Source organism: Hemitrygon akajei, chromosome 31 (assembly GCF_048418815.1).
Source record: "Hemitrygon akajei chromosome 31, sHemAka1.3, whole genome shotgun sequence".
Lineage (NCBI taxonomy): Eukaryota > Metazoa > Chordata > Chondrichthyes > Myliobatiformes > Dasyatidae > Hemitrygon > Hemitrygon akajei.
Window position 1 is genome coordinate 547568 of NC_133154.1, and position 25563 is coordinate 573130.

The window sequence follows — 25563 nt, forward strand, 5'->3', positions numbered from 1 at the left end:
ATCACTCTCCCCTCCCATCACCTCACCCCCCCATCCCACACTCCCACCCCCTTCCCATCACTCACCCCCTTCCCATTCACTCTCCCCCCAACCCATTCACCCCACACCCCCAACCCATCACTCCCACCCCCCCCATCCCACTCCCATTCCCCCACCTCCCATCTCACTCCTTCCCCATCACCCCCCTTCCCATCACACTCCCCCTTCCCATCACCCTCCCCCAACCCAACACTCACCCCCTTCCCATCACTCTCCCCCTTCCCATCACTCTCCCCCTCCCCATTCACCTCACCCCCTTCCCATTCACTCTCCCCCCTTCCCCATTCACTCTCCCCCTTCCCATTCACTCTCCCCCTTCCCATTCACTCTCCCCCTTCCCATTCACTCTCCCCCTTCCCATTCACTCTCCCCCTTCCCATTCACTCTCCCCCCTTCCCAATCACACTCTCCCCCTTCCCATCACTCACCCCCTTCCCATTCACTCTCACCCCTACCCCCATCACTCTCCCCCTTCCCCATTCACTCTCCCCCCTTCCCATTCACTCCCCCACTTCCCCATCACTCTCCCCCTTCCCATTCACTCCCCCCTTCCCATTCACTCTCCCCCTTCCCATTCACTCTCCCCCCTTCCCAACACTCTCCCCCCTTCCCATTCACTCCCCCCCCTTCCCCATCACTCTCCCCCCTTCCCATTCACACTCCCCCCTCCCATTCACTCTCCCCCTTCCCATTCACTCTCCCCCCCTTCCCATTCACTCACCCCCTTCCCATTCACTCTCCCCCTTCCCATTCACTCTCCCCCCTTCCCATTCACTCTCCCCCCCTTCCCATTCACCTCTCCCCCCTTCCCATTCACTGTCTCCCCCTCTCTCCATTCACTCTCCCCCTCTCTCCATCACTCCCCCATCCCTACCCATCCCCCTCCCATTCACCCCCCTCCCAACACTCACCCCCCTTCCCATCCCTCCCCAACACCCACCCCCCTTCCCATTCACTCCCCCCCTTCCCTTCACCCCCCCTTCCCATTCACTCTCCCCCCATTCCCAACACTCTCCCCCCTACCCATCACCACCCCCTCCCAACAACCCAACCCCCCTTCCCATTCACCTCCCCCCTTCCCATTCACCTCCCCCCTTCCCATCACACTCCCCCCCCCAACCCATCACTCCCCCCTCTCCCATTCACTCCCCCCTCCCACCCACACTCCCCCTTCCCATCACACCCCCCTTCCCATCACCCCACCCCTTCACCACCCCCCCTCCCAACACTCCCCCCTTCCCATCCACCCCCCTCCATCCACCCCTTCCCATTCACTCTCCCCCAACCCAATCACTCTCCCCCTTCCCAGTCACTCACCCCCAACCCATCACTCCCCCCTCCCATTCACCACTCCCCCCTTCCCATCACTCCCCACCCACCCCCTTCCCATTCACTCTCCCCCCTTCCCATTCACTCTCCCCCTTCCCATTCACTCTCCCCCCTTCCCATTCCCTACTCCCCCTCCTTCCCATTCACTCTCCCCCCCTTCCCCTACTCACCCACCCCCTACCCATCACTCCCCCCAACCAACCCACCTCCCCCTCCCATCACTCACCCCCTCCCATCACTCTCCCCCATCCCTTCACCTCACCCCTTCCCATCTCCCCCCAACCCATTCACTCTCCCCTTCCCATTCACTCCCCCCTTCCCATTCACTCTCCCCCTTCCCATTCACTCTCCCCTTCCCATTCACTCCCCCTACCCATCCCACTCCCCCTCCCATCACCCCCCTCCCAACCACTCCCCTTCCCTTCACTCCCCCCTTCCCATTCACTCTCCCCCTTCCCATTCCTTCCCCCCTTCCCATTCACCCACCCCCCCTTCCCATTCACTCTCCCCCTTCCCATTCACTCTCCCCCTTCCCATTCCTCTCACCCCCCCCTTCCCATTCACTCTCCCCCTTCCCATTCACTCTCCCCCTTCCCATTCACTCTCCCCCTTCCCATTCACTCTCCCCCTTCCCATTCACTCTCCCCCCTTCCCATTCACTCTCCCCCTTCCCATTCACTCTCCCCCTTCCCATTCACTCTCCCCCCTTCCCATTCACTCTCCCCCCTTCCCATCACTCTCCCCCCCCTTCCCATTCACTCTCCCCCTTCCCATTCACTCTCCCCCTTCCCATTCACCTCTCCCCCCTTCCCATTCACTCTCCCCCCTTCCCATTCACTCTCTCCCCTTCCCATTCACTCTCCCCCCTTCCCATTCACTCTCCCCCCTTCCCATTCACTCTCCCCCTTCCCATTCACTCTCCCCCCTTCCCATTCACTCTCCCCCTTCCATCACTCTCCCCCTTCCCATTCACTCTCCCCCCTTCCCATTCACTCTCCCCCCTTCCCATTCACTCTCCCCCCTTCCCATTCACTGCTCCCCCCTTCCCATTCACTCTCCCCCCTTCCCATTCACTCTCCCCCCTTCCCATTCACTGTCTCCCCCCCTTCCCATTCACTCTCCCCCTTCCCCATTCTCCTCACCCCCCCTTCCCATTCACTCTCCCCCCCTTCCCATTCACTCACCCCCCTTCCCTTCACTCTCCCCCCCCCACTCACCCCCCCTTCCCATGCACTCTCCCCCCTCTCCCATTCACTCTCCCCCCTTCCATTCACTCTCCCCCCTTCCCATTCACTCTCCCCCTTCCCATTCAACTCCCCCCCCCCCTTCCCATCACACTCCCCCCTTCCCCATCACTCTCCCCCCTTCCCCTTCACCTCCCCCTTCCCATTCACCTCACCCCCTTCCCATCACCTCCCCCCTTCCCCATCACTCTCCCCCCTTCCCATTCACTCCCCCCCCCTTCCCATTCACCCTCCCCCCCCCCCTTCCCATTCACTCTCCCCCCTTCCAATCACCTCCCCCTTCCCATCACTCTCCTCCCCCTCTCCCATTCACTCTCCCCCCTTCCCATTCACTCTCCCCCTTCCCATTCACTCTCCCCCCTTCCCATTCACTCTCCCCCCCTTCCCATTCATCTTCCCCCTTCCCATTCACTCTCCCCCCTTCCCATTCACTCTCCCCCCTTCCCATTCCACTCTCCCCCCCTTCCCATTCACTCTCCCCCCTTCCATTCACTCTCCCCCCTTCCCATTCACTCTCCCCCCTTCCCATTCACTCTCCCCCCTTCCCATTCACTCTCCCCCCTTCCCAGTCACTGTCTCCCCTCTCCCATTCACTCTCCCCCTCCCCATTCCACTCTCCCCCCTTCCCATTCACTCTCCCCCCCTCCCCATTCACTCTCCCCCCCTTCCCATTCACTCTCCCCCCCTTCCCATTCACTCTCCCCCCTTCCCATTCACTCTCCCCCCCTTCCCATTCACTCTCCCCCCTTCCCATTCACTCTCCCCCCCTTCCCATCACTGTCTCCCCCTCTCTCCATTCACTCACCCCCTCTCTCCCATCACTCTCCCCCCTTCCCATTCACTCTCCCCCTTCCCATTCACTCTCCCCCTTCCCATTCACTCTCCTCCCTTCCCATTCACTCTCCCCCCTTCCCATTCACTCTCCCCCCCCTTCCCATTCACTCTCCCCCCCTTCCCATTCACTCTCCCCCCTTCCCATTCACTCCCCCCCTTCCCATTCACTCTCCCCCCTTCCCATTCACTCTCCCCCCTTCCCATTCACTCTCCCCCCCTTCCCATTCACTGTCTCCCCCTCTCTCCATTCACTGTCTCCCCCTCTCTCCATTCACTGTCTCCCCCTCTCTCCATTCACCTCTCCCCCCTTCCCATTCACTCTCCCCCCTTCCCATTCACTCTCCCCCCTTCCCATTCACTCTCCCCCCTTCCCATTCACTCTCCCCCCTTCCCATTCACTCTCCCCCCCTTCCCATTCACTCTCCCCCCTTCCCATTCACTGTCTCCCCCTCTCTCCATTCACTCTCCCCCTCTCTCCATTCACTCTCCCCCTCTCTCCATTCACTCTCCCCCTTCCCATTCACTCTCCCCCTTCCCCATTCACTCTCCCCCCTTCCCATTCACTCTCCCCCCCTTCCCATTCACTGTCTCCCCCTTCCCATTCACTGTCTCCCCCTTTCCATTCACTCTCCCCCCCATCCCATTCACTCTCCCCCTTCCCATTCACTCTCCCCCCTTCCCATTCACTCTCCCCCCTTCCCATTCACTCTCCCCCTCTCTCCATTCACTGTCTCCCCCTCTCTCCATTCACTCTACCCCCTCTCTCCATTGTTGGAGGGAATTGTTGGTCGGACAGAAGGGTGGGAGGGATTCAGAGGGAAGGGGATTGTTGGTCGGACAGAAGGGTGGGAGAGATTTGGAGGGGAGGGGATTGTTGGTCAGACAGAAGGGAGTGAAGGGGATTGTCGATCAACAGTGAGGCAATGGATGGAGAGGATTTGTGGCTGTTAAGTTTCAGGGTGGCGAAGAGGTGAGGGACAGGGTGGGAGTATTTGGGTAAACCTGTACCTGGAGTGAACACACAGTCAGCTTCTCCCCATCCCCTCTAACCTCCCCCCTCCTCCCTCATCCCTTTCCTACCTCTCTTTTCCCCTCCCTCTCCTCTCTTCCCACCACAGGAGTCGAACACTTCCCAACGGCCAGACGCCCTGGAAAGCTCTTCTCTGCTACAGCCGGATGAGGTGGTGGGGCAGGAGGGGAGAGCAGGAGTGGGGAGCTCCCTCCAGCTTCACTCAGATCATGCCACAGGGCCGAGGCATCAGGACTTGATTCCAACCCAGCTGAGCGACCAAGAGGGACCGCACCAACACCTCCTTTCCATCTGCCAGGGGGTCGCACCTGAGGGAGTGGAGAGGGTCCTGGTGATCTCCAGTAAGGGGCCAAGGGGTGGGGAGACCAAGGAGGGGGTCCCAGGTGGATTGGATGAAGGACTGGAGGGAGGAGTGGATGTCTGGGAGAAGGAGGGTGTCCCAGGGGAGGTGGATGAGGGTCAAGAGGGAAGGGATGCTGTTTGGGAGAAGGAGGGTGTCCCAGGAAGGTCAGAAGAGGAGGAAGAGGGAAGGGAGAGGGTCTATTTGGGGGTGGCACCCTCGGGAAGGTTGGAAGAGAATGCCCAAGGGAGGAGGGATGGTTCTCCAGACACCCTGCCCTACTTTGAGCTCCAATCCTCCCCATCCCCCTCCACTTCCCCTCCCTCCACAACCCCTCCCTCCTCATCCCCTCCCTCCGACCCATATGAGGAAGGCCTTGTCCTCCCAGATCTTGAGGACCCCTCTTTGCTCCCCTCCCCACCCCCCCCGGCCCCTCCAACGTCTCTCCCTCCTCCTCCTCGGTCCTCCGCTGGCCCTTCTCTGGGCTGGGCCACCCCTTCTCCTCTTGCTGCCCTCCCCTCGCTGCCCTGCTGCTGCTCCTCTCTCCAGCCCTGGACCGACCCGCCTTGGGCTCTCTCTTGGCCATTGTGGGCTCCTTGCGCCTGCTACTCAGCCTGGGTTCCTGGCTGGGGCCTGGCCTTTTGCTCGGGGTCCTGGGAAGCCTGGGCCTGCTGGGCCTCGGCCTACGGCTTCCCGCTTTCCTGCTGTTGTTCACTTCCTGCGGCCTAGTCTGGGCCGCCTCCTCCCTCGCCCTCACACCCGCTCCTCTTCATCCTGCTTGCCCTCCTCCTCCTCACCCTCCAGCTTGTCCCGGGCCTCTTTCCCCAGAAATATGGCCTCCTCCTCCGAGGCTTAACCCTCACGCTGCTCTCGGCCTGTTCCTTGGTCTGGGCCTCTTCCTCTTATTTCTTCACCCTTGCTCTCTTCTGCCTCCTCCTCCTTGCCCTACAGTTTTCCCCAGGTCCTCTACCCCAGAAATATTGCCTCCTCCCCCTGGGCTTGCTCACATCCTCTTCCCTGGCTTTGGCCACGTCATCCTCCTCCCCTCACCCTCTCCCTTCTCCTCCTCCTCGTCCCTCTCCTCCTCCTCTCCCTCCAGTTCATCCCTGGCTCCCTCTGGCTGAACTCTCGCCTCCTCCTCCCTGTAGGCCTGCTGCTCTCAGCCTGTACCTTAACCTGGGCCGCTTCTTCCTCCTCACCCTCACTCCTTCTGCTGCCCCTCCTCCTCGCTCTCGCCCTCCTCCCTCCGCCACCTCGACCGCCTGTACCTCGGCATGGTCTTCGGCTCTGGTTACGCCTGCTGCTGAGGCTGCCAGCCCCCGTGTTCCGCGCCGCCCAGCGCTGCGGCCTGGTCCGCGAGAGCAGCCTCTTCAGCCTCTTTCCCAAGGCTGGGAGGGTGCCAGGGGGCAGCCGGCTGCCCCTCCCCTGCCGGAGCCGGGGACAGAAGGAGGGCATCAGTGGGATCGCCCAGTTTCCATCTCCTCCATTGCTTTCCGCTCGCCTCCTTCCCCTTCTCCTTGCCTTGGCCCGCCGGGCCGGTCTAATGCAGACCCCTTCCAGCCCCCGGCCCAGCCGCATCCCCCGGCTGCTGCCCCGGGGGGAGAGGGGGAGGAAGGGGGTGGGGTGTGGAGGGTGCAGGGGGAGGGGGAGAGGGAAGAGCACTGTACCCAGGGGTGGACAAAGGCGTCCTGCTGTGTGGATCCCCTGATGAGATGTCTCTCTCCACCCCCCGCAACCCCCACACCCTCTGTTCTCTCCCCTGGGAGCCCCGCTCATAAAGACCTTTACAGAACACTAGTGACTGGGGCATTCGGGATTGTGAGGAACAGAGGGCGATGGGTTTGGGAGGGGATCAGACTCTGTACTCACCCGATCATCAGTAAGTTATTATTGTTTGTTACTTTTCATTTGAGGTCATTTACTCCTCCCCACCTTCTCTCCAGTATCCCCTCACCTTCCCTTCCCTCTCCCCTCACTTTCCCACTCCCACCTTCCCTCCCCTCCCCTCACTTTCCCTTCTCTCTCCCCTCACTTTCCCACTCCCACCTTCCCTCCCGTCTACCCTTACTGTTTTGGTAATTTGAGTTTTTTTTTAATAAACATTTCACTTTTTGTTAAAGTCACTGCCTTCGGGATTTTCGTTCCTTTTGGGTGGGGAGGGAGAGGGAGTGACGGAGGGATAAGGAGTGTGGGAGGGAAGATGTGGAGGGAGAAATGGAGGAGGGTCGGGTGGTAACAGAGGGAGGAGGTGGACAGAAGAGGCAGAGGGCTGAGGCTTTGGCAGCGAGGCAGGTAAGATCAGGTAAGGCATTTTTTGTAATTGTTTGTGATGTGCCATGTCGTGTCACGTGGGTGATATGGTTTATCCATGACAATGATTGTTCTTGCCAAAGTTTTCTACAGAAGTGGTTTGCCATTGCCTTCTTCTGGGCAGTATCTTTACAAGACATACCCCAGCCATTATCACTACTTTCAGAGATTGTCTGCCCAGCGTCAGTGGTCACATAACCAGGACCTGTGATATGCACCATCAGCACGTGACCCTGATCGGGGACAAAGCGGGTGCTACACCTTGCCCAAAGTTGATGACCTGGCACCTAATGCATCAGGAGAGTTATGTGGACACTGTTTCAGGAGGCAGACACACCCATTAGATTAACTTCGGAATCAGTCTGTGGCCTGGCTCACGAGGGTGTGACTGAGTGAGGCGGGTAGGGGGATTCCAGAAGCAGTGCTGGAGGAGACTCAGCCCTTGAGCTTCACCAAACAGCTCTGAGATTGTTGCTGCCTGTGAGAAGAGAGGGGCTGTAGGAAGGATGAGCAGCCAAACTCTGGGGGTTCAGGGAGCCATTTAAGAGGGGGGAGAGAAGAGAAATATAGTGGTGATTGGGGATAGTATAGTCAGGGTGTAGACACAAATCTCTTTGTTTCAAGGATTGAGAGTCCTGAAGGCCATTTTGACTCCCTGGTGCTCAGGTTCGGGACCTCTCCAGTCACCTGACTTGCAGAGGGATTTGGAGTGGGAGGGGAAAGATCCAGCGGCCATGGTCTATGTGTTACAGACAATGTAGGAAGAACAGGAAAATAGGACACAATAGGGTCTTTGAAGAGACACTTAGAAAGGTACATGGAGCTTAGAGGAACAGAGGGCCATGCGGTAAGGAAATTCTAGGCAGTTTCTAGAGTAGCTTACATGGTCTGTACAACATTGTGGGCCGAAGGGCCTGTAATGTGCTGTAGATTTCTTCGTTCTATGTTCTGCTGAGGAGGGAACCTAATCAGCTAGGTACTAAATTAAAATGTAATAATCTTTAGATCAACACTCAAATGCTGGAGGAAGTCAGCAGGTCTCTGGATCTTTGAACAACACACACAAAATGCTGGTGGAACACAGCAGGCCAGGCAGCATCTATAAGGAGAAGAACTGTCGATGTTTCGGGCCGAGACCCTTCATCAGGACCTGGATCAGGACCCTTCCTGATGAAAGGTCTCAGCCCAAAACGTCGACAGTGCTTTTCCTTATAGATGCTGCCTGGCCTGCTGTGTTCCACCAGCATTTTGTGTGTGTTGTTTGAATTTCCAGCATCTGCAGATTTCCTCGTGTTTGCTCTGGATCTTTGGATTGTTACCCAAGCCACATGCAGTTGGCAAAGGTTCAGAGAGCATGGCCCAAAGATTGGCAAGAAGGAGCAGTTCCGATAGGGTGGGCTCCCTTTCAACCATGCTGGGACCAAGGTCCTGGCAAATCACAGAACTAGAGCTTTGAATAGGGTTTGGGCTTTAAACCAAATAGTAGGAGGGTGGGGTATTGCAGGTACAACAGCTTGGAAAAGTAAGGATAAAGCAAAAGGGAAAGAGAGTGCAGGAGAGGTTCTGGAGGTCTCCAGTCACCAAATGTGTGTGTGGATTTTAGTAAGGTGTTTGACAAGATTCCCCAAGGTAGTCAGGAGCTGTGTCCATAGAAGACAGATAGTGGGTGTTGATGGAGTGTATTCTGCCTTTTCTGGGGCCCCTGCTCTTTGTGATTTTATAAATGGCTTGGATGAGGAATGGTGGGTTAGAAAGTTTGGAGATGAAGAATTAGTGGAATTGTGGATCATGTTAAATTTGTCATAGATTACAACATGATGCAGAGCTGGGCTGAGAAATGGCAGATGGAGTTCAACCCAGAAAAGTGTAAGTGATTCACTTTAGAAGGTGAAATTTGAAGGCAAAATACAGGGTTAGCGGCAGCATTCTTAGCAGTATGGAGGAACGGAGCGATCTTAGGGGTTCACAAGTTGATAGGGTTGGTAAGAAGGAGTATAGTGTGTTTACCTTCATTAGTCAAGGGACTGAATTGAAGAGCCATGAGTAATGTTGCAGCTCTATAAAATCCTGGTCAGACCACACTTGGGATATTGTGTTAAGTTCTGGTCATCTCATTACAGGGAGGATGTGGAAGCTTTAGAGAGAGTACAGGGGAGATTTACCAGGATGCTGCCTGGTTTAGAGAGCATGTCTCATGAGGAGAGGCTGAGTGAGCTGATGCTTTTCTCTTTGAAGCAAAGGAGGATGAGAGGTGACTTGGTAGGTGTACAAAATAAAGGCATAAATTGCATGGAGAACTGGAGAGTTTTTCCCAGGGTGGAAATGTCCAACACAAGTATAAGGAGGTGTCAGAGGTAGGGGTTTTTACACGGTGGTGGGAGCATGGAATGCACTGCCAGCTGTGGTGGTAGAGACAGATATTTTAGGGGCATTTAAGAAATGTAGATAGGCACAAGGATGATAGAAAAGCAGAATGCCTGCAAGAAAATGAATCTTAAGGTTTTATATGGTGTTACATTTACTTTGAACTTTGAGGGCTATGTGGGAGGGAAGGGTTAGATTGATCATAGAATAGGTTAAAAGGTTGATTACAACATTGTGGGCTGAAGGGCCAGTATTCTTCGGTAATATTCTATGTTGTAAAGACTTGACAGAAAAAAGGACTAGGAATTTAACTTTAAGTTAGATGGAGACAAATTCAAAAGTGGTGAATGCAGGACTGAAGGTGTTGCATTTGACTGCGGAATAAGTTAGAGATTTGCAGGTATGGCGGCGTGGGCATCAGAGTCATGACTGCAAGAAGATCAAAGTTAGGAGCTTAACATCCAATCATACCCATCATATTTAAAGGACAGGCAAGTAGGCAGGGGGTGGTGTGGCTCTTTGGGTAAAAAAAATTAAATCAAATCTTTAGGAGGAGGAAACAGGATCAGAAGATGTAGAATCCTTATTGGTCGAGTCAAGAAACTGCAAGAGTAAAAAGACCCGGAGTGGGTTTATATACAGACACCCAAACGGTAGCCAGGATGTAGGCTACAAATTACAAAGGGAGATAGAAAATGCATGGCAAAAGGGCAATGTTGTGATAGTCATGGGGGAGGGGGTGTTTTGATATAAAGGGGGATTGGGAAAATCAGGTTGGTGCTCAATCCCAAGAGATGGAATTTGTGTGTGAGATGGCTTTTTAGAGCAGCTTGTGGTTGAGCCACTAGGGATAAGGCAGTTCTGGATTGGGTGTTGTGCAATGAACGGGATTTGATTAGGGAGCTTAAGATAAAGGTACCCTTAGGAGAAAGTGATCATAATATGATAGAATTCTCCCTGCAATATGAGAAGGAGAAGCTAAAGTCGGACGTGTCAGTATTATAGTGGAGTAAAGAGAATTACAGAGGTATGAGAAAGGAGCTGGCCAAAGTTATTGGAAGAGGACACTAGCAGGAATGATGGCAGAACAGCAGTGGCTAGAGTTTCTGGGGGAAATTCAGAAGGTTCAGATACATCCCAAAGATGAAGAAGCATTCCAAAGGGAGGATGAGGTAACAGCATAGAAGCAAAAGGGAGGTCTTACAGCAAAATTAGTGGGGAACTAGAGGATTAGAAAGTTTTTAAAATCCAACAGAAGGAAACTAAAAAAGGCATAAGGAGAGAAAATATGGAATATGAAGGTAAACTAGCCAATAATATAAGAGAGTATACCAAATGAGTTTTAAGATATATAAAGAGTAAAAGGGAGATGAGAGTTAATATCAAGCCATTAGAAATGATGCTGGAGATGTAGTAATGGACAAAGAAATAGCAGACAAACTGAATAGCTACGCAGCGTGCCAAAAATTCAAGAGTATTGGGGACAGAAGTGAGTGTAGTTGCTATTACTAAAAAGAAGGTGCTTGGGAAACTGAAAGCTCTAAAGGTAAGTCACCTGCACCAGATGCATTACACCCCAGGGTTCTGAAAGAGGTGGCTAAAGAGACAATGGAGACATTAGTAATGATCTTTCAAGAATCACTAGAGAACTGGAAAATTGCAAATGTTACTCAACTCTTTAAGAAGGGAGAGAGGTGAAGAAAGGAAATTATAGGCCAGTTAGTCTGACCACAGCGGTGGGTAAGATTGGAGTTGATTGTTAAGAATGTGGTTTCGGGATACTTGGCACATGATAAAGGCTGAGGTCAACATGATTTCCTTACAAGAAGATCTTGCCTGACAAATCTGTTGGAATTCTTTGAGAAAATAACAGGCAGGATTGACAAAGGAGAGTTAGTGGATGGTATGTACTTGGATTTTCAGAAGGCCTTTGACAAGGTGTCACACATGAGGCTGTTTAACAAGCTACAAGCCCTTGGTATTAGAGGAAAGATTCTAGCACGGATAAAGCAGTGGCCAATTGGCAGGAAGCAAAGAGTGGGAATAAAGGGAACCTTTTCTGACTGGTGACTAGTGGTGTTCCACAGGGGTCTGTGTTGGGACTGCTTCTCTTTATATGAATGTTATATGTCAGTGATTCACATCATAGAATTGATGGCTTTGTTGAAAAATATGCAGATGATATGAAGATAGGTGGAGGGACAGATAGTGTTGAGGAAACAGGGTGTCTGCAAAAGGATTTAGGCAGATTAAAATGGGCAAAGAAGTGGAAGATGGAATATAGTATAGAGAAGTGTATGGTCATGCACTTTGGTAGAAGCAATAAGGGCATAGACTTATTTTCTAAACGGGGAGAAAATTGAAAAATCCAAAGTGCAAAGGGACTTGGGAGTTCTTGTGTAGGATTCCCTAAAGGTTAATTTGAAGGTTGAGTGAGTAGTGGGGAAGGCAAATGCAATGTTAGCATTCATTTCAAGAGGAATAGAATATAAAAGCAAGGATGTAATGCTGAGACTTTGTAAGGAATTGGTCAAACTGCACTTTGAGTATTGTGAGCAGACTTGGGCTTCTTATCTGAGAATGGATATGTTGGCATTGGAGAGGGTCCAGAGGAGGTTTGCGAGAATGATCCCGGGAATTAAAGAGTTAATGTATATGGCTCTGGGCCTTTACTCACTGAAGTTGAGAAGATTGAGAGGGTATCTCATTGAGATGCATTGAATCTTGAAAGGCCTTAATAAAGTAGATGTAGAAGAGGATGTTTCCTACAGGTGGGGAGTCTAGGACCAGAGGGTGCAGCCTCAGAATAGAGGGCTGTCCTTTAGAACAGATATGAGAGGAACTTCTTTAGCCAGAGAGTGGTGAATTTTTGGAATTCATTGCCACTGGAGGCCAAGTCAGCACGTGCCACCACAAAGAAGGCATGGTATCCCACCAAAAATTGACAAATTCTGTACATGTACATTAGAGAGTATCCTGACTGGTTGCATCACAGCCTGGTATAGAAATGGCTACAGAAACTGGTGGACATACGTCTATCACAAGAAAAATCCTCCCCTCCACAAGAAAGCAGCTTCTAGCAAGGACCCCACCATCCAGATCTTGCTCTCTTTTCATTATTACCATTGGAAAGGAAGTTCAGGAGCAGTTACTACCCCTCAACCGTCAGGCTCCTGAACCAGAGTGGACATTTTAACTCTCAACTCTGAAAGGATTCCACAAACCGCAGACTCACTTTTAAGGATTCTATATAATTCATACTCTTTGTATTATTTTTAATTTGCACAATGTCTTCTTTTACAGCACTCACAAAATGTTGGAGGAACTCAGCAGGCCAGGCAGCATCTATGGAAAAATGTAGTTGACTTTTTGGCCTGAAACATTGACTACTTTTTTCCACAGATACTGCCTGGCCTGCTGAGCTCCTCCAGTATTTTGTGTGTGTTGCTCAGATTTCCAGCAAATGCAGATTTTCTCGTTTGTGGTCTTCTCTGCACATTGGCTGCATGTCTGTTTATCTTTTTTTTTTGTAAATTCGATTGTATTTCTTTATCCTGTAAATGTCAATGAGAAAGTGAATCTCAAAGTAGAATATGGTGACAGATGCACACAGTGACCACTTAGATACCTCCTGTTTCTGCTTATGTAGGCAAGTTGCAATGTGTTGTGCGTTCAGAAATGCTGTTCTGCACACTGTTGTAACACATGGTTATTTGGGTCACTGTTACCTTCAAGTGGTTCAATTTAATATCAGATAATGTATACAATATACAATCTGAAATTCACGAACAAGAACCCCAATGAACGATTGTAACAGCAGAACTTCAAAGACTCCCCTCCCTCCCCCCCTACGCACAATCAGCAGAAGCATGGACCTTCCCAACACCCCTCCACCATTCCTGTCAGCTTGATCTAATCTGGCCATTGTCCTCTGACCTCTTTCAGTTGTGCCCACTGAACTGTCGCTCACTGTATGTTGTTTTTTGCATCATTCCCTATAAACTCTAGAGACTGTTGTGTGTGAAAATCCCAAGAGATCAGCAGTTTGTGAGATACTCAAACCACCACGTCTGGCACCAACAATCATTCCGTGGTCAGAATCACTTAGATCACATTTCTTTCTCGTTCTGATCTGTGGACTTGACCATATCTGCATGCCTTTAGTCCTTGAGTTGCTGCCACATGATTGGCTGATTAGGTATTTCCATAATGAGTGAGTGTGCTTGATAAAATGGCCACTGAGTGTACACACGTTGATAATAAATGTTTACTTTGAACAGTGAACTTATTTGAATTTCTTGGTGAATCTGTGGAATTAATTGCCACAGATGGCTGTGTAGGCCATATATGTAAAGTGGAGTTTGATTGGTTTGTAGTCAGGGCTTCAAAGGTAACAGGGGGAAAGGCAGGGGAATGGGGCTGAGACGGATAATAAATCAGCCATAGCTCAATGAGCTGAATGGCATCATTCTGCTCCTATGACTTTCTGTTTTATGCTGTGAAATGTTACATATGGAGGTCACCTATAAAGGGACAGGACCCTTAACAGTGTTGATGTACAGAGGGCTCTTGGACTGCAAGTCCACAGCTCCCTATAAGGGCCCCACACGTTAACAGGCTGGTAAGGAAGGTCTGAAGGTGCGTATGGCACACCTGCCTTTATCAGTTGAGACGCTAAGTTCAAGAATTGAGAAGTTATGTTGCAGCAATATCAAACTCTGGTCAGGCCATATCTGGAGTATTACATTCAATTCTGGAAGGGTGTGGGGACTTTGGAGAAGGTGCATAAGAGGTTCTCCAGGATGCTGTCTGGATTAGAGGGCCTGAGCTGTAACGAGAGGCTGGACGAACTTGGATTGTTTTCTCTGGAGGGGTGGAGGATCATGGGAGATCTGAGAAATTACAAGAGGCACAGATAGAGTAGACAGCTGATATCTCACCTACCCATCACCTCCTGTAGACCCTCCTCCCATGGTCCAGTGATGTCTCCTATTGATCCCTTCCTCCTATCGCCTACCAGTTTATTACTTCATCATCCCTCCACTTTCCTGCCTTTTTATTCTGGCTTCTGCCCCCTTCCTTTCCAGTCCTGATGAAACATCGACTTATTCCTCCCCACAGATGCTGCCTGACTGAGTTCCTCCAGCACTTTGTGAGTGTTGCATAAGTTCAAAGCAGATGTTCGGTGAAGAGTTTTTTTTAAGGCAGAATGGTGGGTGCCTGTAACGTATTGCCATGGTGACGGTGGAGACTATTAGACAGATGCATGGATATAGAGGGAGATGCTACAGTGTAGACTGAAAGAATTCGATGAGACTAGTTGAATTAGTTTGGCACAACATTGTGGTTCCTGCGCAGTACAGTTCTGTGTTTTGTCTAATACACACAGCTCCTTTATCCTCACCCCCCACACCCCAGTCTGTACTCTGTGTGAGCATAGAGTGCCCTCGGGGCAGGTACTGCACACACACGACACCCTCCACCTCACCCCCCAGTCTGGGCATAGAGAGCTCTCAGGACAAGTACCACTCAGACACACACAGCTCCCTCACACCCCAGTTTGTACTCAATGAGATATTCCACAGTATCTTTCCAGGAGAGAGACCCAGAGCTGGTGAGGACGAGGGTGGGTGTAAAAGTTATAGATAGATAGATAGATAGATACTTTATTCATCCCCATGGGGAAATTCAACTTTTTTTCCAATGTCCCATACACTTGTAGCAAAACTAATTACATACAATACTTAACTCAGTAAAAAATATGATATGCATCTAAATCTCAAAAAGCATTAATAATAGCTTTTAAAAAGTTCTTAAGTCCTGGCGGTTGAATTGTAAAGCCTAATGGCATTGGGGAGTATTGACCTCTTCATCCTGTCTGAGGATATTTAATATCATATACAAAACCGCGCAAAGTACAAAGTCTCAACTTGCAGCACCCCTCGACGTAGATATACCGGTCCTCTCCCTTCTCTTTCACCCAGGACTCGAACATAAAGGCAGAAGGTGGCCTTCATTAGTTGGGGGATTGAGTTCAAAATCTGCAAGCTAATGCTGCAGCTCTGTAAAACCCTGTTCAGACCACACTGGGAATATTGTGTTCAGTTCTGGTTGCATCGTTATAGGTAGGATATTGTGGCCTGGTTTAGAGAGGGTGCAGAGGAGACTCACCAGAGGAGACCGTGTCTTGTGAGGAAAGTTTAAGCAAGCAAGGGTTTTCCCTTTTGGAATGCAGAGGATGAAAGGCGATCTGATGCAGGTATACCAGATGGGGCACAAATTGAGTGGACAGCCACTGACTTTCTCCTGGGATAGAAATGGTAAATAGGAGGGGGTGTTATAATACCCCTTTCTCCCAGGGTACAAATGGCTAATGTGTGGGGGCATTCTAAAGCAATTGAAGGAAAGTATAGGGGGATGTCAGGGAGCATTTTTACAGAGAGAATGGTGGATGTGTGGGATGCCCACTCAGGGATAGAGTGTCAGAGGCAGATACATTAGGGACATTTAAGAGACTCTTAGATAGGCACATGGATAAAAGAAAAATGATGGATTGTGTGGGTGGGAAGGGTTAGATTGATGATGGAGTAGGTTAAGAGGTTGGTACAACATTGTGGGCCGAAGGGTCTGTTCTATGTTGTACCACTGAGGCTTCACATAGGGAATCAGTCAGCCCGCACTTGGAGTACTGTGAGCAGTTTTGGGCCCCTTATCTCAGGAAGGATGCTGCCATTGGAAAGAGGACGTTCAGTAGGACAGTCCCTGGAAGGAAAAGGCTTCATGTTGGGGTCCTGGGCTTCTACTCGATTGGGGTCAGGAGGAGGGGGGAGGTCTAATTGAAAAGCTGAGAGCACAGTGGATGTGGAGAGGATGTCTCCAGTAGTGGCACAGACAGTGATCCAATAGCACAGCATCAGTAAAAGGGGATCTCATTTAGAAACGAGACGAGGAGGAATTTCCTTAGCGGGAAGGTGGTGTATCAGTGGGATTCACTGGCAAGGACAGATGTGGAGGGCTGGTCATTGAAAGTATTTAAGGCAGAGATTGATACATTGTTGATGGATAATGGGAGGAACAGAGAAGGCGGGAGAATGGGAATGGGTTAGAATGCATGAGCAGACAATGGGCTGAATGGCCTCATTCTGCTCTGATATTGTAGATTACCAAGACACTGGAAGGTCGAATGAAGGATTGAGGGAATGTCCTCCCCCCCTCAGCGGAGTTTGATCTCAAAGCAGATGCAGTTGGTAGTCTCACAGTCGGGCAGCTGGAAGGCACAGGCACAGTCACAGAGGGGGCAGCAAGGGCAGTTGCCCCGTCCACAGTCCTGGGAGAGAAGGAGAAGTTACGGTAAGGAAGTCGGTGGAGTGGTACCGGGGAGACGAGATGAGACGATGGGAGTGATGAAGTGGAGACAGAGACAGAAGATGAGGGAGATAGGATAGAGACAGTGAAACAAGGGAGAGACAGGACACGGGGAAATTAGGTCAGGTGGGGATATGGGAGAGGGCAGGGAGATGAGGGGAAGATAGGAGTCTGGGTAAGAGGAGTTAGGTAAAGACAGGAAATGGGAGGTGACAGGGTGAGACAAGCAAGAGACAGGAGATAGATGGGTGAAGACAGTAGGGTGGGGGGTGATGGGGAAGAGACAGGGCATGAGATAAAGGGACAGACAGTGGGAAGACAGGAGATGGGGGAGTGGTACAGATTCACTGGTGGGTGAGGGTGGGGAGATGGGAAACGGGTGAAGGTGGGACAGGGGAATTGGTGAGACAAGACAGACAAAACACACCTCGAGAAAGGGGCAGGCAATCGAGACATGGAGATGTTACGGGGGTGTGGGCAAGGACAACACAGGCCCATACACTGGGTGAAGGTGGAGAGATGGCAATAGCGGTGGACCAATCGATTCGCAGAGAGAGATGGAGTGCTTCGCACAGGTCAAGGAGAAGAATTTGAAAAAGGAGTGTTTCACGGGGCTCGGCGCAATTGCAGTGGACCTAATCGATTCGCAGAGAGAGCTTTGCGCAGGTCAGGGAGAAGAGTTTTAAAAAAAGGAACGTTTCATGGGGATCAGCACATTAGCAGCAGACCAATCGATTCACGATTCAGTAGCGGGAGCAAATAAAAGTAAAGCAGGGTCACAGCAGAGCGGCCATTGTGTGAGTGGACCAATGTGGAGTGGGAATTTGAGGCTTTGTCTGAAGTGCTTCAGTGAGGAGGCACAGATAAGTAGCAGGTAAGGCTTGAATAAAAGCTCACTAAATTACAGCTAATTAACTAAAGTAGGGATGATGCAGAATCAGGTGATGTGGGAGCTGGTGGACCCCATTGTGGTTCCTGGTGACCACATCTGCAGCAGGTGTTGGCTGCTCAAGGAACTCGGGCTCAAAGTTGATGACCTAGAATCTGAGCTTCAAACACTGCAGCACATCAGGGAGGGGGAGAGTTGCCTCGATTCTCTGTTTCAGGAGGTAGTGACACCCATTATATTAGCTGCCTCAAATTCGGTCTGTGGTCAGGGATGAGAGGATGTGACTGCGAGTGAGGTGAGTAGCAGGATCCAAGAGACAGTGCTAGAGGAACCTCAGCCCTTGAGCTTGTCCAACAGGTCAGAGACTCTTGCTCCCTGTGTGGCTGAGAGTGAGGGCTGCAGGAAGGATGAGCAACCTGACTGAGGCACTGTAGTTCAGGGAGCCATTCCAGAAGGGGGGAAGAGAAGAGAAATGTTGTGGTAATTGGGGGATAGTGTAGTCAGGAGAATAGACAGAGTTCTCTGTTGTGAGGGCAGAGTGTCCCGAAGGCTGTGTTGCCTGCCTGGTGCCCAGGTTCAGGACATCTTATCTGACCTGCAGAGGAATTTGCAGTGGGAGGGGAGAGATCCGGTTGTCGTGGTCCACGTGGGTACCAATGACAGAGGTAGAATGAGGAAAGAGGTTCTGATGAGGGAATTTGAGCAGCTAGGGACTAAATTAAAAAGCAGAACCAAAAAGGTAGTAATCTCTGGATTACTACCTGAGCCACGTACAAATTGGTTTAGGGTCAAGAAGATTAGAAAATTAAATGTGTGGTTGGTGTAGGAGAAGTGGGCTTGAATTCATGGGAAATTGGCACCAGTATTGGGGAAGAAGGGAGCTGTACCAGTGGGACGAACACCACTTGAACCGTGATGGGTCCTGGATCCTAGCGAATCACATTACTAGGGCTGTGGATAGGACTTTAAACTGAATAATTGGGGGTGGGGGTCAATAGATTGGAGAAGTATAGATAAAGTAAAAAAGAAAAGTGTGGATAAAGATAAAAAGGCAAAAGATTTAAAAAAAGTAAGAATGGAGTGAAGAAAGGTCAAGTGCAAAAGAGTAAAAGATTACAAGAATTTAAAAGCACAATGAGTGGCACTTTATCTGAATGCCTGTAGAATTCAAAACCAGGTCAGTGAACTTGTGGCACGAATCAGTACAAAGGGGTAAGATTTAGTGGCCATTACAGAAATGTGGCAGGGTAGAGAGGTTTGGGAATTAAATATCCAAGGATATCAGGTAATACGGAAGGATACTCAGGAAGGTGAGGGAGGTGGGGTAGCTCTCTCAAAGTTGAGATCAGGGTGATGGTGAAAGATGATATAAGATCTAAGGAGCAGAATGTTGAATCCATCTGGGTAGAGATTAGGAATAGTAAAGGGAAAAAATCATTGGTGGGGGTTGTCTATTGGCCATCGAATAATAACATTACAGTGGCACAGGCAATAAACTGAGAAATATCTGAGGCATGACAGAATGGAACAGCAGTTTTCATGGGGGACTGTAACTTTTAATGAGACAAGTAAAATTAGTGATCTTGTAGTCAGCAATCCTCTTGGAAAGAGTGATCACAGTATGATTGAATTTCTCAAACAGATGGAGGATGCAATCTAAAACCAGTGTGTTATGCCTAAACAATGGGATGAAGGAGGATTTGGTTAGTGTAGACTGGGAACACAGGCTGTATGGTGCAACAGCTGAGGAACAATTTAAGACTTTTCAAAGAGATTTTTCACAGCAAAGGTATATTCCAGTTAAAAGCAAGAACAGTAAGGGTGGGGACAGCCTTGTGGACGACTAAGGAAATAAAAGAAGGCATCAAACTAAAAGCTCGTGCGTACAAAGTCGCCAAGAGTAATGGGAAACTGGAAGATCGGGAAAACTTTAAAAAGTAACAAAGAAACAGTAAGTGAGCAATAAAGGGAAGCTAGATTATGAAAATAAACTAGCACAAAATATAAAAACAGACAGTAAACGTTTTTATAATTATATAAAGCTAAAGGGTGGCTTAAGTGAATATAGGTCCCTTGAAGAATTGATATTGGGTAATGAGTTAATAGCAGAGGGTGTGAATGACTTTTTTGTGTCAGTCTTCATGGTGGAGGACACATCTAACATGCCAAAGAGAGATGTTATGAATGCGATGGGAGGTAATGACCTCAATCAGTAGCTATCACTAAAGAGGTAGTGCTGAGCACACTTGTGGGCCTGAAGATAGATAAGTCCCCTGGTCCTGATGGAATGCATCCCAAGGTACTGAAAGAAATGGCAGAAGTTATTGTAGAGGCTTTGGAGATAATTTACCAAAATTCTCTGGACTCTGGGCAGTTTCCGGAGGATTAAAAGACAGTAAATGTCATGCCACTGTTCAGAAAAGGATGTAGGCAAAAGGCAGGTAACTAAAGGCCAGTTAGTTTAACATCGGTAGTTGGGAAAATGCTTGAAGCTATCATTAAAGAAGAAATAGTGAGGCATCTGGGAAGAAATGGATCCTCAGACAGACGCAGCGTGGATTTCTTGAATTTCCAGAAGGCATTTGATAAGGTGCCACATAAAAGCCTTATCCATAAGGTAAAGATGCGTAGAGTTGGTGAGATGTATTAGCATGGTTAAAGGATTGGGTGACTAACAGAAATCAGAGAGTTGGGATATATGGGTGTTACTCTGGTTGGCAATCAGTGGTCAGCAGTGTGCCACGGGGTCGGTGCTGGGCTCAGAACTGTTCATGATATAGATTAACAATCTGGAAGAGGGGACCAAGTGTAGTAAATCTAAGTTTGCTGATGATGCTAAATTGAGTGGAAAAGCAAATTGTGCAGAAGATACGGAGATTCAGCAGAGAGACATAGATAGGTTACATGAGTGGGCAAGGGTCTGACAGATGGAGTACAATGTTGGTAAATGTGAGGTCATCCACCTTGGATGGAAAAATGAAAGAGCAGATTATTATTTAAATGGTAAAAATTTGCAGCATGCTGCTGTGCAGAGGGACTTGGGAGTGCTTGTACATGTATCACAAAAGATTGATTTGCAGGTGCAGCAGGCTTTCAAGAAGGCAAATGGAATGTTGGCCTTCATTGCTAGAGGGATTGAATTTAAGAGCAGGGAGGTTATGCTGCAACTGTTCTGGTGAGGCCACACCTGGAGTACTGCGTGCAGTTCTGGTTTCCTTACTTGAGGAAGGATATACTGGGTTTGGAGACGGTGCAGAGGAAGTTTACCAGGTTGATTCCAGGGATGAGGAGTTAGACTATGAGGAGAGATTGAGTCGCTTGCAACTGTACTTGCTGGAATTCAGAAGAATGAGAGATCTTACAGAAACATAAAATTATAAAAGGCTCAGGATTCAGGGAAGTGGATTTAGAATGGAGATGAGGAGGAACTGCTTTTCCCAGAGGGTGGTAAATCTGTGGAATTCTCTGTCCAATGAAGCAGCGGAGGCAACTTCAGTAAATATATTTAAGATTTTTGCATAGTAGGGGAATTAAGGGTTATGGGGAAAAGGCAGGTAGGAGGAGATGAGTCCATGGCCAGATCAGCCATGATCTTATTGAATGGGAGACCAGACTCGACAGGCTAGGTGGCCGACTCCTGCTCCAATTCCTTATGTTAGTGGGGTAGGGGTGGGCTGAGGCATCACACAGGGAGAAAGGGGCAGACGGTGGAAGATGGGAGACAGGAGCCAGGGAAGGAAATGCTGGACACTCACCAGTGAGCGAGGACAGCAATGGTCCATACACTTGGTGAGGGTGGGCAGGCGGCAGTCACAACTCTGGGCCAGAGTCAACAGACACTGGCCACACGGACTGTCCTCACCCAGACCCCCGCAGTTGCTCTCCCCACACACCCCTCGTGCCTACAAAGAGGAGGAAGTGTCAATATGGCACCAGGTAACTTACAAAACCCACCCCAGCCCCTCAATTATTCTTAAACCCACACCCATTCCTAACCCATCTCCACCCCTCCTCCTGTCGCACCTCCAACCCTCCACCCTCCTCTCACCTTTACTCCACCACCCCTCTTCTCCTACCTCTAATCCTCCTCTCACCTCCACCATACCGCCCTCCTCCCACCTCCAACCCTCCCCCTCCTATCCCACCACACCTCAACTCTCTCCCTTCCTTCTCCTCACTCTCCCTCGTTGCCCTTCTCCACCCATCCAGCACCTCTCCCTTTCCTCCTCCCATCTTTTCCTGCTCTTCCCAATTTCCCTCCCCTAACCCATTCTCATTCCCCACCCGTCCTCTCCCTCTCCACCCTGCTCCCCCTTGTACTCCCTTCTCCTCTCACCCCACTCCTCCTCTCCATCACATCCCTCTTCCTGCTCTCTTGGCCACCATTCTTCCCTCCCCATCAACCCTCAGCCCTTTCCAAACAATCTCTCTTTCCCCCCTCCTTTCCCCCTCACCAGCAGCCACTGACGAACGATGACTGCCATGACTACCAGTACCAGGTAGACGCCGACCACCAGAATAATGATGGCGGGGAGGGGAATCAGCAGTTGTTGGGGGGTAACGGTCACCAGCGTTGGGCTTCTCATCGTCAGGGGCTGCGGGCAGAGAGAACGGGTCCCATTAAACAAGGCAGGCAGGTTAACCAATCCACATCAACAATAACCTGCCCAATCCCTCCATTAACTGCGTGACCCACTCTGCCACTTTGCTCAGTCCATACCATCATTAACCTGGGGTGACTGGACCAGATCCCTTTATAACCAGGGATGTGATTTTGGGGTACTTGGAAGCAGATGATAAAATAGGCCAGTCAGCATGGTTTCCTTAATGGAAAATTTTGCCTCATAAATCTGTTGGAATTCTTTGAAGAAAGAAGACGACCATAAGACATGGGAACAGAATTAGGCCATTCAGCCCATCAAGCCTGCTCTGCCATTACATCATGGCTGATCCCAGATCCCACACAACTCCATACACCTGTCTTTTTACCATATCCTGACCATTCTGGAAATTATCAACTTCCACTTTAAATATACCCATGGCCTCCACTGCAGTCTGTGGAAGAGCATTCTACAGATTCACTACCCTCTGGCTAAAAAAAATTGTCCTTACCTTTGTTCTAAAAGGTCACCTGTCAATTTTGAGGCTGTGCACTCTAGTTCTGGATACCCCCACATCCACCCTACAAAGTCCTTTCAGCATTTGGTAGGTTTCAATGAGATTCCCCACATTCCTCTAAATTCCAGTGAGTACAGGCCCAAAGGTGCAAATGCTTCTCATATGTTAATCCTTTCATTCCTGGAGTCATCCCCTTGAACCTCCTCTGCACTCTCTCCAACACATCCTTTCTAAGATATGGACCCCAAAACTGTTGTCAATATTCCAAGTGCAGCCTGACTAGTGTCTCAGCATTACCTCCTTGCTCTAATATTCTATTCCCCTTGAAACAAGCAGGACAGACAAAGGAAAATCGAAGAATATTGTGTACTTGGATTTTCAGGCCACACATGAGGGTGCTTATGGATGGAGCATTGGCTGATTGGCAGGAGGCAAAGTGTGTGAATATGGGAAGCCTTTCTGGTACTTTGACTTTAAATAGTGATGTTCCACAGGGGTCTGTGTTGGGTACACTTCTTTCTACATTATATATCAATAATTTGGATGATAGAATTGATGGCTTTGTGGCCAAGTTTGCAGATGATACAAAGACAGGTGGAGGGGCAGGCAGTTTCTAAGAAGTAAAGAGACTACAGGACTTAGACAGATTAGGAGAATGGGCAAAGAAGTGGCAGATGGAATACAGTGTCAGGAAGTATATCGTCATGCACTTTGGCAGAAGAAATAAAAGTGTAGACCATTTTCTAAATGGAGAGAAAATTCAAAAATCTGAGGTGCAAAGGGAACTGGGAGTCCTTGTGCAGGATTCGCTAAAGGTTAATTTTCAGGTTGAGTCTGTGGTGAGGAAGGCAAATGTGATGTTAGCATTCATTTCAAGAGGGGTGGAATATAAAAGCAAAGATGTAATGTTGAAGCTTTATAAAGAACTAGTGGGGCCTCACTGGAGTTTGTGAACAATTTTGGGCCCTTATCTAAGAAAGGATGTGTTGACAAAGGAGGTTCATGAAAATTCTTCCAGGATTGAAAGGCATGCCATATGAGGAACGTGATGGCTCTAGGCATCTACTTACTGGAATTCAGAAAAATGAGGGGGAATTTGATTGAAACCTATCAAATGTTGAAAGACAGAGTGGATGTAGAGAGGTTGCTTCCAATAGTGGGAGAGCCTAGAACCAGTGGATACAACTTTAAAATAGAAAGATGTCCATTTAAAACGGAGATGAAAAGGTATTTCTTTATCCAGAGAGTGGTGAATCTGTGGAATTCGTTGCCACAGGTGCCCGTGGAGGCCAGGTCTTTGGCTATATTTAAGGCAGAGGTTGACAGATTCTTGATTAGTCAGCACATGAAGGGATACAGGCAGAAGGCAGGAGATTGGGGCTGACAGGAAATGGATCAGCTGTGGTTAAATAGCGGAGCAGACTCAAAGGACCAAATGGCCAAATTCTGCTCCTACGTCTTATGGTCTAAATGCACATCCACTAAGCACAAGGATTCCTTAGTTTGATAAGATGTACCCTTCACCTCCCAATCTACCTCGTCGTAACACTTGCATCTTACTCTCTGCCTGCACTTTCTCTGTAACTGTTTCACTTTATTCTGCACTCTGTTGTTTGACCTTGTTCTACCTGAATGCACTATGATCTGTATGAACAGTATCCACAAGCTTTTCATTGCACCCTGGCCTTTAGGAAGGAAAGAAAAGAGGGAGGGGGAGTTACAATCCTCACCGCCATTGAAGGGTGGGCGGCCCTGCTCATCACAGGGGTCAGGCCTTCATCGATCGGCAGGGTCTCTGTGGCAGGGAGGGAGAGAAGTGTGAGGGAGGGGAGGCTGAAGATGTGTTCCCATGTACCAGTAACATCTCCCTCTTCTTCTCGCGCCTCTCCTGCATCTTCCCTCTACCACAGCCCTCCACTTCCCATCAACCCCACTACCCCAACTGTCCCTTCCCACTCCTCCAGCTGCCCTCCTCTCCCCATCATCCCTCCTTTTCCCCTCACCATCCTCCTCTCCCCTCCCCACTACCTTCAACCCACCACCCCTCACCATCACACCTAATCTCACCCTCTACTCCACCACCCCTCGCAATCGCTCCCCACTCCCTACCACTTCTCTCACTACACCCTGCATTCCCTCCCCTCCCCCACCCAATCCCTGCCGCTCCCTTTTCCTATCACCTCTCCCTTACTACCCCCTGCATCCCCCTCCCCCCCTTACCACCATCTCTCTCGTCTCTCTGATGCGCCACCTCCCACGGGGGAGAGAAGGAAAACCGTCAACTCCAACTCCAACACCATCACCGGGGCAACAGCTCCCGCCCGTCGGGGAATGACCCGAACTTCAGCCAATCGCATTGGAGACAGCGGAGGGAGGGCGTCCAATTGAGTCAAACGTATGGCAGTCGCGGCCGATTAGACCAATGGGAATGCAGCTGCTTTAGCCAATTGGAGCCGGATGAAGGTACCCAATCGTAGGATAGGGTTAAAGTTTACGTTTCGTCGCTGACGGAAAGAGCTAATAAACGGCGAGAAGAAGCCGTCACTCTGCGGGACTGGCTAATTGGGTGGAGCCAGCAGGGGGCGGGACCGATGGATCCACGGTTTGAAAAAGGTTAATGCGGACGGAATGTTTGCCTTTATTCGTCGAGGCATTGACTTCAAAAGTCAGGAAATTATGTTTACACCTTATAAAACTCTAG

At 50.0% G+C, this 25563-nt stretch overlaps 1 protein-coding gene across 1 annotated transcript in view; it reads left to right on the forward strand.

Annotated features, from left to right (window-relative positions):
- Positions 1 to 6935, forward strand: part of LOC140719183 (serine/threonine-protein kinase TAO1-B-like) — an 18688-nt gene extending 11753 nt beyond the window's left edge. Inside the window, 1 exon segment of the mRNA XM_073033616.1 lies at positions 4565 to 6935. Coding sequence (XP_072889717.1) covers positions 4565 to 5545 — 981 coding nt within the window. The 3' untranslated portion in view covers positions 5546 to 6935.
- Positions 6936 to 25563: the final 18628 nt, after the last annotated feature.